General features: G+C 38.2%; 1 protein-coding gene across 2 annotated transcripts in view; it reads left to right on the top strand.

The window, feature by feature from the left end:
* Positions 1-18,499, top strand: part of CDKL3 (cyclin dependent kinase like 3) — a 103,471-nt gene that overhangs the window by 1,443 nt on the left and 83,529 nt on the right. The window contains exon 3 of one of the 2 annotated variants that reach the window (XM_034656015.1): positions 5,586-5,780. In XM_034656015.1, the coding sequence (XP_034511906.1) occupies positions 5,586-5,780 (195 nt within the window). Of the gene's footprint in view, positions 1-5,585; positions 5,781-18,499 lie in introns of those variants that run through there. The other variant, XM_034656016.1, reaches the window with a different exon arrangement.

Genomic DNA, 18,499 nt, shown 5'->3' with positions numbered 1-18,499 from the left:
AGGAGGGAGAAACTGTTGCATTCTAGGTTAGGGGTACAACATAAACTCAGAGATGTTAAAGCAGGACAAAGTACAGAGAGCAGAGACATTGATTGGTCTGTAGAGTTTTTTGTACAGAAGTTGAAAGAAGTGAGATTAGAGAAGTAAACTGGAGTTAGGTTTTAAAGTCTTGTCTTAGAAGGACAAAATTTGATTTTGAAAGAGGTGGAAGGTTTCATATTAAAAATAAAGCAACAATATATAATAATCTAGCACTATTTTTTAGAATACGTTGGAAGAGTAAAAATAGGGAGGTCTCATATAAGTTTAATTCAAGAATCCTGGTAAATGTCATGAGACCCTTGCTGCGTTGCAGCAATTTGAATTTAAAGTTAGAAAAGCAAAATTAAAATAGAATATATTGCAAAAGAAGACATGAAAGAATGTAGAAGGAAACAGAAAGAGGGAGACAAAGGAATTGCTGAAATTTAGTGACTGTTCTCACTGATGGAAATATGAAAGACCCAAATGAGAAATGGTCTGGGAACTAGTTCAGTTTTAGAAATGTTGAATTTGATGTGACAAGAATACATTTAAGTAAAGCTGACTAGTATGCTTTTATAGATGCAGTGAAAAATAGAATTTTGTGTTGGTACGACAGGTCATCCCAGGGGAAAGAACTCAGGAGCGTGAAGAAAGGAGCATTAACATTCCTTGGGGAATGGGTACAAAACTAGTGATTAAAAAAATATTTAAATCTACATATTTTACTTATTAGAATATAGATGCTTTAAGGTTTATGACTTGACAACATAGTCTAGATGTTTTATGTGATGAAGAAAATAGATACTATTTTTCATTTTTATTTGATAAAAAAGCAATATTCACCTCTTTTATAATTGAAGTATAATTAACATATAATGTTATATTAATTTCAGGTGTACAATGTAGTGATTTGACATTTCTGTACATTACTGAGTGCTCTCCATGATAAGTATAGTCGTCATCTGTCACCATGCAATGTTATTGACCATATTCCCTGCGCTGTACTTTTCATTTCTGTGACTTTTTAGCTTGATCCCTGGAAGTTTGTACCTCTTAATCCCCTTTTACCTATATCACCCACCCACTCCCCTTTATGCCCTCTAGCAACCACCAGTTTGTTTTCTGTATTTAAGAGTCTGTTTGATTTTTTTGTTTATTCATTTGTTTTGTGTTTTTTGGATTCCACATATAAGTGAAGTCATACAGTATTTGTCTTTCTTTGACTAATTTCACTCATTGTATTACTTTCTAGGTCCATCCATGTTGTCTCAAATGTTAAGATCTCATTTTTGGGGTGGCACCTGACTGGCTCAGTCAGTAGAGCATGTGACTCTTGATCTCAGGGTTGTGACTTTGAGCCCCACTTTGGGTGTAGAGCTTACTTTAAAAAAAATCTAAAAAAAAAAAAATCTCATTCCTTTTTATGGTTGAGTAATATTCCATTATATATATATATACACCATATCTTTTTTATCCATTCATCTGTGAATGGATACTTAGGTTGCTTCCATATCTTAGCTATTGTAAATAATGCTGCAGTAAACATAGTGGTGCGTATATCTTTTTAAATTAGTGTTTTCACTTTCTCTGGGCAAATACCCAGTAATGGAATTACTGGATCATGTGGTATTGCTGTTTCTAATTTTTTGGGCAACCTCCATACTATTTTCCACAGTGGCTTCTTCAATTTATAGCCACCTCCCAACAGTGCACAAGGGTTTCCTTTCCTCCATATTCTTGCCAACTCTTGTTATTTTCTTGTCTTTTTAATACTAGCCATTCTGATTGGTGTGAGGTGATATCTCATTGTGGTTTTGATCTGCATTTCCCTGCTGATGAGTGATGTTGAGCATCTTTTATGCATCTGTTTGCCATCTGTATATCTCCTTTGGAAAAATGTCTATCCAGGTCCTTTGCCTATTTTTAAATAGTATTGTTTGTCTTTTTTAGTGTTGGGTTGTGTAAGTTCTTTATATATGTTGGATATTAAACCCTTATCCGATACATCATTTTTAAGTGCCTTCTCCCATTCAGTAGGTTGCCTTTTTGTTTTGTTGATGGTTTCCTTTGCTGTGCAAAAGCTTTTTATTTTGGTATAGTCCCTGTAATTTATTTTTGCTTTTGTTTCCCTTGGCTGAGAACACAGATCCATAAACATATTGCTAAGGGAGATCTCTAAGAGATTACAGTCTAATGTTTTCTTTTAGGAGTTTTATGGTTTCAGGTCTCACATTTAGGTCTTTAAGCCATTTTGAGTTTATTTTTGTGTATGGTGTTAGAGAGTGGTGCAGTTTCATTTGTTTGCACGTAGCTGTCCGGTTTCCCCAATACTATTTATTGAAAAGACTGTCTTTTCGTGATTGTCTTGCCTCCTTTGTTGTCAATTAATTGACCATATAGGTGTGTTCTGTTCTTTTGATTTGTGGGCAAGTTTTTATGCCACTTCTGTTTATCTGTGTGTTCCATTGATCTCTGTGTCCTGTTCTATTTGCCTATGTGTCTATTTTTGTGCGAGTGCCATACTATTTTGTTACTATAGCTTTGTAGTATATCTTGAAATCTCGGATTGTGATACTTCCAGCTTTGTTCTACTTTCTCAAGATTGCTTTGACTATTGGAGGTCTTTTGTGATTCTATACAAATTTTAGGATTATTTGTTTTAGTTCTGTGAAATCTCTTCCTTCTTTGTTAGTTTATATTAGATGTGATGGATCAATTTGTTTTTTAAATAAAATAAATACATTAGGCATTTATATATGTGGATTGTTGAAGTACTCTATTTTTAGACAGTGGAAAGAAAAGGTTAAGTCAGTAAAGATGTTATAATTTTGTGAGATGCCAGTCCTATCCCTCATCACCTAAAACACTGTAATACCGTAAGGCAATTGTTGTACAATTGTGAAATTGTGTTGTACAATAAGTGAAAATCTGATTAGATGGAGATCTTTTCCCAGGCAATATCTTTTGCTCTTTCTTCAACTCTGTTACATTTAAGCTGATTATTTTTTTCTACTTTATCATTTTGTAAAAACAACCAATATGTGGCAAGAACACAGAGATGAATTAGAAAATGTACTTAACTATTACAATTGTTATGCAAACTGTTTTGAAACGCCTTAACTATTTATTCTCATTGGCTTATTTATTTAGTTGGGTGTTTTTGTTTGTTTGTTTTATTTTTAAGTAGGCTCCACACTGGGCCTGAGATCAAGACCTGAGGTGAAATCAAGAGTCAGAAGCTTAACCAACCAAACCAACCAAACCACCCAGCGGCCCTCATTGGCTTATTTCTTATAGAATTTTTAGCTTGGTCTAATCTAATTCAACGAGAGAGAGTTCTTGGATTAATTCACATTTTTAGTCTAAAAAGGTTGCTATTATGACTTCATTTGAGTTAAATTTTTATCTGCTAGAATTTTATTAAATAAATTACAGTTAGAGTAATTGGTGACAATATCTGTAGCAAAGTTGTCCAGTAATGAAGGAAAACAAAAGTAAACAACTTGAAGAGTGGCAGTGGAGCATTTCTAGGAGTTTCGTGGTTAATTTGAGAAAGCACCTAATTCTTTACCCTGGTGGATCTTCCATAATGCTTATTAACTCACGTTAACTCTTCATTGCTTTAGCCTTTAAAATAAAGACAGGAGAGGGAACCAGTAATTTTCCTTAGTTGAAGGATTAGTAGTGTAACGTCCAAAAGCAGTCAGTTGTTTTTGCTGCTGCTAGCATGGTGTCACTGCAGCACTCTGGCATCTTGCCAACCAGGGAAATTGGGAGCAAAAATAGGAAAGGAATCTGGCATTATATTCTGGCATATTTTTCTTTTAGTCATATTTTAAGGACTTTGGTCTATGTGATAGTACAGATAAGTAGAAAAATTGATAATTGTGCTGTTAGAATAAAGACCAATATTTTTCATAAAAGTTTAATTTTCTAATGAATCTAACATTGAAAATATACCTCTCAATTTTTAGCCAAATGAATAAATGCTTTAAGTAATTTGAAAATGTTAAATATTTGAGAATTGGTAATAATTAAGTTAGTGTGTTAAAAAATAAAGTAAGCAGCATAAAATATTGAACCTCGTTTGTTTTCTAAGCTGATAAATGCCATTTTTGACCTTTTGAAGTTATTTTAACAGCGGTTGTTACTAGTTTAAAAAGATGTCTTATTACTTAGTAGAATATTATAGACAGTGAACAAAAAGGTATCCACAAATAATTGTATATTTTTGTGAAGTTCTATGACTATAAATTGTTATTTCACATATCTGTAAAGTTTCTGCGTATTTTGATACTCTTTTGTTCCAGTATAATTAATTAATTTATGATGTCCACCTAGAACTTAATGTTTCACTCTTGAGAGTTGAGGATCAAACCAAGAAAATTCTTTGAATTCAGATTGCACACTGAGTGGCCTTGAAATCTATGCTCATTTGAAAACATAACATTTTAAATTTCAGATGTTAGATTTAACTATAAACCAAGTTAAAGGATAGAAAGATACGTCTTGGGGGGGGCCTGGGTGGCACAGCGGTTAAGCGTCTGCCTTCAGCTCAGGGCGTGGTCCCGGCATTATGAGATCGAGCCCCACGTCAGGCTCTTTTGCTATGAGCCTGCTTCTTCCTCTCCCACTCCCCCCCGCTTGTGTTCCCTCTCTCGCTGGCTGTCTCTATCTCTTTCGAATAAATAAATAAAATCTTTAAAAAAAAAAAAAAAGAAAGATACGTCTTAGGGGCACCTGGGTGATGCAGTATTTAAGTGTCTGACTCTTGGTTTCAGCTCAAGTCATGATCTCAGGGTTGTGAGATTGAACTCCATATCTGCTGAGCTCGGAACCTGCTTGGGATTCTCTCTCTCTGTGTCCCTTTGCCCCTTCCCTTTGTACACACTCTCTCTCACTCTCTCTCTCTCTCTCAAATAAAGAAATAAATCTTTTAAAAAAGATATGTCTTAGCAGCATACCAGGTTGCATTATAGTACATTAACTCTAAATTATTTTAATAACAATCAAATGCCAACTTGAAGTAAGGTAGTACATCTCCCCTTGTTCTGTATGTATTAATTATGAAATAGTTCAGCATTTTATTAAGTTTATTTTTTTGGGGGGTAATCTCTATACCCAACATGGGGCTCAAACTCACGACCGCAAGATCAAGAGTTGCATGTTCTTCTGACTGAGCCAGCCAGGAGCCCCTAGTTTAGCATTTTTTAAAAATAGGAACATAAACAAATAAGTTGAAATATTTCTATTGACATGCATGAGTGAAATAGGCTGAGAATAGGGCACCTGGGTGGTTCATTTGGTTAAGCGTCTTCCTTGGGCTCAGGTCCTGATCCCAGGTCCTGGGATTGAGCCCCACATCGGCCCCCTGCTCAGTGGGGAGTCTACTTCTCCCACACCTCCCTCTCTTGATCTCTCTCTCTCTCTCAAATAAGTAAATAAAATCTTTTAAAAAATAGGCCGAGGATATTTCTGCTTTTAAAAATTATATGGGTGTTACATGTATAAATTATTGTGCATAAGATAATGTATTATAAATCTGTTTCTTTTGTCAATAGCAATTTCATCATGAAAACCTGGTCAATCTGATTGAAGTTTTTAGGCAGAAAAAGAAAATTCACTTGGTATTTGAATTTGTTGACCACACAGTATTAGATGAGTTACAACATTATTGTCATGGACTAGAGAGTAAACGACTTAGAAGATACCTCTTCCAGATCCTTCGAGCAATTGAATATCTTCACAATAATAACGTAAGTGCTTCGTAGTAAGCCCAACTATAGGATGTATATGAATCGTAAGTGCCCCTTAATGAAGGTTTTAAAAGTATTTTCTTGTACAATAGTAATTGACATCCTGAAACTGGGGTCACTACCTTACACTTTAGTTGCAGAATTGCAAAACATGTTAAGTACACATTAATAAAGCTGTAATTATAACAATAGGGCAGAGCAAGTATGAGATGCCAAAGGAAGTATCAGTAATTTGGTAAGGAGGAACCAGCAGTCAATTGGCACCTTTTGTTGGGGAAATTACATCAAAATGTTGCCAGGCAGGTTCAAATGAAGGAAGGTTTGGAGGTAGGAACTGGAAACTAGGACAGGGGAACAGCAAATGAATGTGGATGCCTTTAGGGAAAGAAAGCAGAAATAAAGTTGCTAAGAGGTACATAGTCTTGCTTAACATGAAAAATCAAGACAGGAAAGATTAACTGTTCTAATTCTTAGTGTTGCCTTTAACATTGCCTAGTTAAGTGTTTAGCTCAGCAGGTTTTTATGGAGGTATTTCGTTCCCAATTTCAGCTCTACTTTCTGGAAAGTTAGATATATATTCAGGATATAACAGGAAGAGCCTCAAAATACTTATTAGTAAATGATATAGGCGTAATAGCTATATATCCTAAGCTTTTTTTGATATCTTAATTTCTAATTTTCTGTCTTGCTAATAGTGCATTTTATTTTGTGGTTTTGAAAAATGTGGTTGTGATAGCAACTGGAATTCAGATTGTCATTTCCTTGCCAGCTGGATCCATGGGGAGGCAGTATAATGTAATAGTTAAGAGCACAGTCTGTGGAATCAGACTATCCTAGATTTTCACCCACCAGCTTTTCTATGGGCAACCACACACCTGTGCAGTTCACAGCTCACTGTAGTAGTGCATAGTGACAGGTGGCAGCCGCATTACACTCTGGTCCCAGGAAAGGTACTTAACCTCTCTGAGCCTGACTGTCCTCATCAGTAAAATGATATAGTACCTCACAGATTTTTTTGTAAAGCTCAAATTAGGCAGTAGGTATAAAGTGTTTAGCACTGTGTCAAGCATATTTTAAGTACTTAATAAGTAGTGCTGGTAGGGAGTCAGGAATAGTTGTATTATCTGTATCCCTATTGTGCCTTATCCATTTGAAAGTGTTTCTTGAATCAAGGGAGACACCAGTATGGGCTATAATCAGAGGAGAGGACTTCAAAGAGGAAGTAAAACTAAAGTAAGTAGAATTTGGAATTGTAGCTACAATGTCACTGGAATAGAAGAGGAAATAGATTCAGATGGGGTACCACTGTGAGAACAGTGGCAGGCCTGAGCAGGGGACTTCAGAGAGTGGTGGTGAGTGAGCTTTACAGAGACTAGGTAAAGGGTGGTAAGATTGCACAGGTTCCCTGAGGAGAGGTTTCCAGAATCTTGAAATTCGTCCTGAACAGTTTGGACTTTTTCCTGAGGATACTGGGAAACTGCAGAAGGGTTTTGACCTGTCTGTAACAGGATTAAAACAAAACCTGAGCTTATTTTGGCAAGTGTAGAGGGAAAGTGTGGGTAGAAGCAGATCAGGTGAGAGGCTATTGTGACAGTCCAGATATGAAGTGGTAAGGACTTGAAATAGGAGGAGGAAGGATGGCAAAGGCAGAGGATGGAAAGACTCAAAGGGGAAATGATAGGATATGGGGTCTGACTAGATATGAAAGGGATGTGAACAAAGTAAGAAATCAAAGATAATTACAAAATTTTTAATTGAGTGCAAGAGCATTATGGTGCCAGTGGCAGTAACCGGTTTTACAGGGGGGAATTGCTTTTAGAAACATTGATATATTTTAAGGGACAGTGAGAATTTCTAAGACAGAATAGTAGTTGACCTATTATTTAACATGGTCTTTCTAGGAAGTTGTCAGAACTGTATATACAGATTCGGGAACTTTATCTTAGAGACTATGGTTGAAGAGGTGAGGATGGATTATTTTCCAAGGGACAAAAAGAAAAATAAGTGGTAGTCCTCAGCACCAAATATGGAAGAATGTCCATGGAATTGTGGGGACAGCAGAGAAAAGGCCTAGACAGAAGCACCTAAATTCTTTTATTCTCTTGGTCTTACCAAGGACCTAAAGTAAAATTATCCCTGTTGCTCATCTCACAGAATATTGTAAAGTTAGTTATTCCTGAGAATTAAGGCAGCCGTGAGTGAAGTGGCTCATTGGAATATTGTTATTCCTATTATCTGGATATCTAGGCTCTGGCCTTGATGATTTAAGGTATCTTCATGTTGACAAAAATCAAGAAAGGAAAACTTTATTTTCCTAATATCTCCAAATTTCAGATGAATGTTTTTATGTAACTGAAATTTCTGAAATAGTGTCTACCATGATACCAATGTTACTTTTCATAAGAATTTATGAAGTCAGATACAGTTCAGTACCTGAAAAGCTTTTTATCTCCAGAAATATTTGTTTACCTTCTTTTATTTAATAATGAAAATAGGTTTTCTTTCCTATATTGGCTTCTATGCAGCTCAAATAAAAATTTACTGTTCAGTTACAGTAACTAGTTAATTATAGGAATTTGGTTTATCTTTTTCACTCTGGTTGTTTTTTAAAATTTAAATTTTGATCTGGTTAGTACTATTAGCCTCTTAGACCTGAATGAAATATAACATTGTGTGTCAACTCTACTTAAAGAAATTTAAAAATATATTATAAAATATCCAAACTATGTAGCATAAGATTATGTGCTATTTGTGCTGATGTGCACTGCTGGTCTTCCACTATCAAACACAGAAGTAAGAGTTGACTATGTCTGGCTTTTGCAAGTGGGATGTTATAATTTCAGCTCATTATTTTAGAGCAAATGGGTATGACAGATTAAAACTGTGTAAACAGGGCACTTGGGTGGCTCAGTCGGTTAAGCATCTGCCTTCAGCTCAGGTCATGATCCCAGGGTCCTTGGATCGAGCCCCACATCGGGCTCTCTGCTCAGCAGGAAGCCTGCTTCTCCCTCTCTCTCTGCAACTCCCCGTTCTTGTGCTCTCTCGCTGTCTGTCTCTGTCAAATAAATAAATAAAGTCTTAAAAAAAATAAAACCATGTAAACAATAAATCTTAGCATGCTTTTATTTCATAAAATTATTATTTTTTTTTAAAGATTTTATTTATTTATTCAACAGAGATAGAGACAGCCAGCGAGAGAGGGAACACAAGCAGGGGAAGTGGGAGAGGAAGAAGCAGGCTCATAGCAGAAGAGCCTGATGTGGGGCTCGATCCCATAACGCCGGGATCACGCCCTGAGCCGAAGGCAGACGCCCAACCGCTGTGCCACCCAGGCGCCCCCATAAAATTATTTTTAAAAACTCAAAGTTTTGGAATTCATATGATAATTCAGATTGCTTATTGTGTACTTAGAAAATACCATACTGTACACAAAATTGTAAACATCATACAAATAGCAATAATTCTTCAAAAATAGTCCAAGTCCTGTAGGCTCGTGAAACAATCTAAGTGCTATGTAAAGAGCTTGTTTATTCTAAGTGAATAAAGTTTTGTGAATCCTGAAAAAAAATATTATAAGTCACTTTGAAACCATTTTGGAAGCGAAGTGTAAATGCAAATATTTGGCCACTTATGGGGAAGAAATGGTTATTCGTTCCCTCATTCCTTTATCCAATAAATATTCATTGAGCATCTTCTGGTAGCAATCATTGATTGTAGTAGGAGCTGAGGATGCAGCCTTGAGTGAAAAAGACTTGATTCCTGTCCTTATGGAGCTTCTTAAATTTTATTAAATTTTCAGTAACCTTTATGAATTATGAATTATTCTGAATAATACCTAAGCACTGTTGATATTTCTTAGCCCCATCCCACCTCCTACTCCACAAAGCCCTTCTTCCCTAAGTTTAGGCCACTTTTGCATAGTGTTTTATGTATTTTTCTTTTTTGAAAGATTTATTTGAGAGAGAGAGAGAGTGAGTGAATGATGGGGTGGGGCAGAGAGAGAGAGAGAAGCAGATTCCCTGCTGCCCAAGAAGCCCGACATGGGGCTCAGTCTCAGGACCTGGAGAGCATGACCTGAGCCGAAGGCAGACACTAAACCAACTGAGCCACCCAGCTGCCCTTTGTATAGTTGTTTTTTTTTTTTTAAGTCTGCTTTGAATTTTAAACTCATAGTCTTTTAAACAGGGAATTGTTTTTTTTTTTTTAAAGATTTTATTGATTTATTTGACAGAGATAGAGACCGCCAGCGAGAGAGGGAACACAAGCAGGGGGAGTGGGAGAGGAAGAAGCAGGCTCATAGCGGAGGAGCCTGATGTGGGGCTCGATCCCACAACGCCGGGATCACGCCCTGAGCTGAAGGCAGACGCTTAACCGCTGTGCCACCCAGGCGCCCCGGGAATTGTTATTATTTGGATAATGCTATTGTTAACATTTTATTATTATTTAATATGTTTTGGGGTTCCTGGATGGCTCAGTCAGTTAAGCGTCCCACTCTTCGTTTCTGCTCAGGTCATGATCTCAGGGTCATGAGATTGAGCCCCACATCGGGCTCTGTAATCAGCACAGAATCAGCTTGAGATTCTCCTTCTTCCTCTGCCCCTCTTCTCCCCCCGCAACTCACTCATGTGCACATATGCACTCTCTCAAATAAATAAATCTTTAAAAAATAATATGTTTTAATATATTAATATTCTGCTTCATCTACTCTGAGGTATCTTAAATTATAGGTACCCTGACGTTTTACCCCTAAATAGGACACTATGTATCTCTTTATAAAAGCATATTTTCAATTGGATAGCCACATGCTGAAGATTGAAACTGGACCATTTTCTTACACCACACATAAAAATAAACTCAAAATGGAAGAAAGACCTAAATGTGAGACAGGAATCCATCAAAATCCTAGAGGAGAACATGGGCAGCAACCTCTTTGATCTCAGCCACAGCACCTTCTTTCTAGACACTTCTCCCAAGGCAAGGGAAACAAAGGCAAAAATGAACTATTGGGACTTCATCATGTTAAAAAGCTTTTCCACAGCAAAGGAAACTGTTGACAAAACCAAAAGACAGCCTACAGAATGGGAGAAAATATTTGCAAATGCCGTATTAGATAAAGGGCTAATATCCAAAATCTGTAAAGAACTTATCAAACTCAGCAACCAAAGAACAAATAATCCAATCAAGCAATAGGCAGATGACATGAATAGACATTTCTCCAAAGAAGACATAGAAATGGCCAACAGACACATGAAAATATGCTCAACATCACGGCATCAGGGATTACAAATCAAAACCACAATGCGATACCACCTCACACCAGTTAGAAAGGCTAAAATTAACAAGTCAAGAAACAAGCATTGGCGAGGGTGCAGAGAAAGGGGAACGCTCTTACGCTGCTGGTGGAAATCCAAGCTGGTACAGCCACTCTGGAAGGCAGTATGGAGGTTCCTCAAGAAGTTAAAAATAGAGCTACCCTGGGGCTGCCTGGGTGGCACAGCGGTTAAGCGACTGCCTGCGGCTCAGGGCATGATCCTGACGTTATGGGATCGAGCCCCACATCAGGCTCCTCCACTATGAGCCTGCTTCTTCCTCTCCCACTCCCCCTGCTTGTGTTCCCTCTCTCGCTGGCTGTCTCTATCTCTGTCGAATAAATAAATAAAATCTTTTTAAAAAAATATAGAGCTACCCTATGATCCAGCACTTGCACTACTAGGTATTTACCCCAAAGATACAAAGGTAGTAATCCAAAGGGGCACCTGCACCCCAGTGTTTATAGCTGCAAAGTCCACAATAGTCAAACTATGGAAAGAGCCCAGATATCCATTGACAGATGAATGGATAAAGAAGATGTGGTATATGTATACAGTAGAATATTACTCATCCTTCAGAAATTGAAATCTTGCCATTTGCAACAATGTGGATGGAACTAGAGGGTATTAACGAAATAAGTCAATCAGAGAAAGATAATTATCATATGATTCCACTCATATGTGGAATTTAAGAAACAAATCAGAGGAGCATAGGGGAAGGGGGGGAAATAAAACAAGACGAAATCAGAGAGAAGAGGGAGACAAACCATAAGAGACTCTTAACCATAGGAAACAAACTGAGGGTTGCTGGAGGGGAAATGAGTGGTAGGATGGGGTAACTAGGTGATGGGCATTAAGGAGGGCACGTGATGTAATGAGCACTGGGTGTTATATACAACTGATGAATCACTGAACTCTACCTCTGAAACTAATAATACATTATATGTTTTAAATTAAAAAAAAACCCAAAACATTCTCCTATATAACTTCAGAATCATGATTACATCTGCACAATAATAATTCTTTAATGTCATGTAATACCAAACTTATATTAAATTGTACCCAGTTTTTCCTAAAATACCTTTTACAAATGATTTATTAAGATCAAGATCCAATCAAGGACTGCAATTTCCATTTGGTTTTTAGGGCATAAAGGGAATTCCCAGTTTTTTGGTTTACTTCACATCCTTATTCAGCCTCTTTCTAGAAGCTACTGGCTTATTTTTTCATATACACATTAGTGTTTAATTGTATAACTTTCCAACTGGAAAGTTTATCAAATTGAAGTCCTAGGTATTTAGAACCAGGTTCTCTGAGGCTGTTAGATGATAGGGAAATTTGAGTTCTCGCCTCAGATGAGTGTTTACCTTCAAGTATATAGGGCTACAAAAGCAGAGGTATTATAAATCAGATTTAAAAAACTTTTGAAGATTTTATTTATTAGAGAGAATGAGAAAGCACAAGCAGGTGGAGCAGCAGAGGGAGAGGCAGAAGCAGACTCCCCGCTGAGCAGGGAGCCTGATGTGGGGCTCAATCCCAGGACTCCCAGATCATGATCTGAGCCTACCACACCAACAAAAACTACTCTCATTTCTTTGTATTCCCCTCCAGCTTTTACCCACATACAGACCTTGTGCTTAAAATTGGTAAACGTCTCAATTTCTGTCCTAAAGTTCATATTCATGGGGGCACCTATGTGGCACAGTCAGGTAAACATCTGCCTTCAGCTTGAGTTGTGATCCCAGGATCCCAGGATCAAGCCCCACGTCAGGCTCCCTGTTAAGTAATCTCTACACCCAACGTGGGGCTTGAACCTACAACCCTGAGACGAAGAGCTGCATGCTCCTCTGACTGAGCCAGCCAGGCATCTCTAGGTAATAGTTCTTTAGATATAACATCAAAAGCAAAAGTAATCAAAGAAAAAAGTAGACAAATTTTACTTCATCAAAATTAAAAACTTTTGTACATCAAAGGACACTATCAAGAAAGTAAGAAGTTCACAGAATGAAAGAAAATATTTGCAAATCATATATCTGATAAGTATCCAAGATATGTAAAATACAACTCGAGTAAAAAGACAACCCAATTTAAATATGGGCAAAGGATTTGAATAGACATTTCTCCAAACAAAATATATAAATGACTGATAGCACATGAAACGATGCTTGATATCATTAGTCATTGTGAAAATACAAATTAAAATCACAATGAGAAATCACTTCACACCCACCAGGCTGGCTGTAATTTAAAAAGCAGACGATGACGAATATTGGCGAGGAAGTAGAGAAATTGGAACGGTCATACACTGCTGGTGGTAATGTAAAATGGTGCAGATGGTATGGAAAACAGTTTGGCAGTTACTCAAAAAGTTAAATATAGAATTACCATATGACCTAGCAATTCTAGTTCTAGGTATCTACACGAGAGAATTGAAAACGTGTTCACATGAAAATTTGCACAAGAATATCCATAGCAGCATTATTCATAATAGCCAAAAAATGGAAACAACTCAATTATATATCAGTCTGATGAATGGATAAACAAATGAGGTATATACATACAATGAAATGTATTCAGCCATAAAAAGGAATGAAGTACTGATATGTGCCTCACCGTGAATGAACCTTGAAAACATCATGTTAAATGAAGAAATTCAGATGTAAAAGATCACACAGTATAAATTCCATTAAAATGAAAACTTCAGGGCTGGCAAATTCATATTTGTATGTCTTCTTTGAAGAAATGTCTATTCAAGTCCTTTGCTCATTTTTAAACTGGGTTACTTGTCTTTTTATCGTTGAGTTGTACTTTATGTATTTGAATATTAGATGCTTAACAGATACAGAATTTGCAAGTATTTTCTCCTGTGGGTTGCCTTTTTGTATTCTTGATCATGTTCTTTTGTATGTAGTTCTTTTTATTTTTGTTTGTTTATTTATTTATAAAGATTTTATTTATTTATTTGTCAGAGAGAGAGAGTACACAAGCCGGGGGAGCAGCAGGCAGAGCAGGCAGAGGGAGAAACAGGTTCCCCACTGAGCAAGGAGCCTGATGCGGGACTTGATCCTAGAACCCTGGAATCATGACCTGAGCCAAAGGCAGATGCTTAATTGACTGAGCCACCCAGCCATCCTTATTTAGTTCTTTTTAATAATTTCTTTCTTTTTATGGATAGTTTTTATTTTTAATTTTTAAAAATCGTATTATATATATCTATATATATTATATATTATACATATAATATATATTATAAAAGAGAGTGAGAGCATGAGTGGAAGAAGGGGTAGAGGGAAAGGGACAGAGAGACTCTCCAGCAGACTCCCTACTGAGTGCAGAGCTCCCCACAACCCTAAGATCATGACCTGAGCTGAAACAGAGTTGGATGCTTAACCAACTGAGCCACCCAGGCACTCAGGATATTCCTTATTTGATGAGATATTGTGTTCATACTTTTATTTAGTTCTTTAGACATTGTTTCCTTTAGCTTGGAACATTTTTTTAAAGTTTTATGTATTTATTTTTTTAGTAATCTCTACACCCAATGTGGGGCTTGAACCCACAACCCGGAGATCAAGAGTCACGCACACTACTGACTGACCCAGCCAGGCACCCCTAGCTTAGAACATATTTAAAATAGCTGATTACTGGGGCGCCTGGGTGGCACAGCGGTTAAGCGTCTGCCTTCGGCTCAGGGTGTGATCCCGGCATTCTGGGATCGAGCCCCACGTCAGGCTCCTCTGCTAAGAGCCTGCTTCTCTCTCTCCCACTCCCCTTGCTGTGTTCCCTCTCTCGCTGGCTGTTTCTATCTCTGTCGAATAAATAAAATCTTTAAAAAAAAATAAAATAAAATACTTGATTATTGTCTACAGCAAATTCAATATCTGAGCTTCTTCAGGGAAGATTTCTCTTTCTTTCTTTCTTTCTTTCTTTCTTTCTTTCTTTCTTTCTTTCTTTCTTTCTTTCTTCCTTCCTTCCTTCCTTCCTTCCTTCCTTCCTTCCTTTCTCTTTCTTTCTTTCTTTCTTTCTTTCTTTCTTTCTTTCTTTCTTTTTTTCTTTCTTTCTTTTTTAAGATTCATTTATTTTAGGGCTGCCTGGGTGGCTCAGTTGGTTAAGCATCTGCCTTCAGCTAAGGTCATGATCCGAGGGTCCTGGAATCGAGCCCCACATCGGGCTCCTTGCTCGGTGAGGAGACTGCTTCTCCCTCTCCCTCTGCTTGCCTCTCCCCCTGCTTGTACTCTCTCTCTCTCTCTGTGTCAAATAAATAAACAAAATCTTTAAAAAAAAATGCTAAAAAAAAGATTTATTTATTTTAGAGAGACAGAGTGAGAGAGAGACAGTGAGTGAGGGGAGGGAGAGAATCTTCAAGCAGACTCCCCACTGAGTATGGAGCCCTATGCAGGGCTTAATCCCAAGACCCATGAGATCATGACCTGAGAAACCAAGAGTCTGATGCTCAACTGACTGACCCATCCAGGCACCCCAGGGAAGATTTCTTATGGACCGCTTTTCTCTCCATATATGGGCCGTACTTGTTTCTTTGCATATCTTTTTAAGAGATTTTAGAGATACCTTTTTAGAGATTTAGAGATACCTTTTTTTGAAATTTATAATTTTTTTTAAAGATTTTATTTATTTATTTGACAGAGATAGAGACAGCTAGCGAGAGAGGGAACACAAGCAGGAGGAGTGGGAGAGGAAGAAGCAGGCTCATAGTGGAGGAGCCTGATGTGGGACTTGATCCCAGGACCCCGGGATCACACCCTGGGTCGAAGGCAGATGCTCAACCGCTGTGCCACCCAGGCACCCCTAGAAATTTATAATTTTTTGTTGAAAACTGGAATTTAAAATAACATAATGTGAAAACTCTGGAAATCAGAATTTGCCGTTTCTGAGTTTGTTGTTGTGGCTGTTTAGTTACTTTACTGAACTAATTCTGCAAAATGTGTATTCTTCCTCATGTGTGACCACTGAAATCTCTGCTCATTTGGCTTAGAGGTTAGCTAATGATTAGGCAGAGATTTCCTTAAATGCCTGAAACCAAGAAATCTCTCAGCCTTTTTTACTGAGGGGCTCTTTCAGTGTGTTGGGACATGCCTCAGTGTTCAGGCAGGCAGTTTGCGACTCTCACTTGATCTTACCTTCTTGCTTGCTCAGAGCCTCAAACTCATCCACAGGTAAGAGCTTTCATACCATCTCCAGTCTTTCCTGGGCATGTGCATAGCTCTGCATGTGGCAGTTTGGATTCTCAGGAATATGTTGAAGCTTTTCTTTCTTTCATTCCTTTTTTTTTTTTTTTTAAGATTTTATATATTTATTTGACACAGCGAGTGGGGGGAGGGAGAAAGGAAGCACAAGCAGGGGGAGCCGCTGAGGGAGAGGAAGAAGGCTTCCTGCTGAGCAGGGAGCCCAATGCAGGGCTTGCTCCAGGACCCTGGAATCATGACCTGAGCCAAAGGCAGACACTTAATCGACTGAGCCACCCAGGCACCCCTATGTTGAAGCTTTTCAAACCCTTTATGGACATCTTACTCCCAATCTATCTTTTTAAGTATTTTGGCCAACTTGTTGTTTGTCCTAATTGTTATAGCTACCTCGGGTGGCTAAAATGTTATAAAGTGGCTGTTAGTTATTTCTGACCAAGACCCCAGGAGAAAAGCTCTATGCACTAGGCAAGCTCTGCCTTTGGTCAAAAAAAAAAAGGCAAGGCTTCTAGTGGGATTTTCTAGTGACTTGTCAGACAGGTCAAATAATGATAGTTACCTGGGAATGGGGCCTTGGAGGAGATATAACCTGTTTCACTCTCTCTGGTGGCTACTAGGCTACTGGTTTTCCTATGATTTTGGGGACTGTTGGTTTACAAAGGTCCCAGAAGCTAGGGAGAGGGAAGTAAAATAAGGCGAATTAAGAATACTGGGGGCTGGGGGGGGGTCGGGGCAGTGCGTGAGTGGCTCAGTCAGTTCAACATCCAGGTCTTGGTTTTGGCTTAGGTCATATCTCATGGGTCTGGAGATCAAGGCACCCCACCCCCACCCCATGGGGCTTGGAGCTCAGTGGGGAGTCTGCTTGAAGATTCTCTCCCTCTGTCTCTCCCCCCACTTGTGAGCTCTTGCAGGCGCACTCTCTCTCAAATATATAATAAATAAATCTTTAAAAAAAAAAAAGTATATGGGTAGGAGTGACCGGCTGGCTCCTTCGGTAGAACATGTGACTCTTGATCTTAGGGTTCATGAGTTCAAGCTGCATGTTGGGTGTGGAGCTTACATTAAAAAAAAAAAAACCATATGGATCATATGGTTTATGTTTTAACTTTTTAAAGAACTGCCAAACTGTTTTCCAAAGTGGCTGTATCATTTTACATCCCCACTAACAATACATTCCAGTTTTCCACTTCCTCCCCAATATTTGTTTATTGTCATTTTGGTTGTGGCAATTCCAGTGGGTGTGAAATGGTACTTTTTTTTTTTTGAGAAGTAAAAATGTCTTTATTTATAGATGATATGATCATCTATGTAGAAAATTCTATGGAGGGGCGCCTGGGTGGCTCAGTCCTTAAGTATCTGCTTTCGGCTCAGGGAGTGATCCCAGGGTCCTGGGATCCAGCCCCGCATCGGGCTCCCTGCTGGGAGCCTGCTTCTTCCTCTCCCACTCCCCCTGCTTCTGTTCCCTCTCTTGCTGGCTGTCTCTCTCTGTCAAATAAATAAATAAAATCTTAAAAAAAAAAAGCCTATGGAATCTGCAACAAAACAGAACTAATTTGTAAGTGTCAAGGTTGTGGGATGTAAGATCTATGTATCAAAGTTAATTGTATTTTTATATACTGGCAATCAACAATCAAAAATTGAAATTAGGGGCATCTGGGTGGCTCAGTTGGTTAATCATCTGCCTTCAGCTCAGGTCGTGATCCTGGGGTCCTGGGATCAAGCTCCATGTCAGGCTCCCTGCTCATTGGGGATCCTGTTTCTCCCTCTTTCTGCGGCCCTCCCCCTGCTCGTGCTCTCTTTCTGTCAAATAAATAAAATCTAAAAAAAAAAAAAAGAAATAAAAAATACCATTAAACAGGGGCACTTGGGTGGCTCAGTCAGTAGAGCATGTGATTCTTGATCTTAGGGTTCTGAGTTCAAGCTCAGGTTGAGTGAAAAGACTACTTAAAAATAAAATCTTTCTCTTTTTTTCTAAAGATTTATTTGAGAGAGAGAGAGAGAATGTGTGTGCACATGGGGAAGGGAGGAGTAGAGGGGGAGGGAGGGAGAGAGCTTGATCCCGTGACCTTGAGATCATGACCTGAGCCAAAACTAAGAGTGGGACACTTAACGGACTGAGCCACCCAGGTGTCCCCCCTCAAAAAACACCATTAAACAGCTTTAAGTATAAGAAATACTTAGGGAGAATCTGACAAAAGATGTATGAGAC

This window comes from Ailuropoda melanoleuca, chromosome 3 (assembly GCF_002007445.2).
Source record: "Ailuropoda melanoleuca isolate Jingjing chromosome 3, ASM200744v2, whole genome shotgun sequence".
Lineage (NCBI taxonomy): Eukaryota > Metazoa > Chordata > Mammalia > Carnivora > Ursidae > Ailuropoda > Ailuropoda melanoleuca.
Note: the sequence above shows the minus strand (reverse complement) of the source record. Positions and strands in the feature narration are given on the sequence as shown.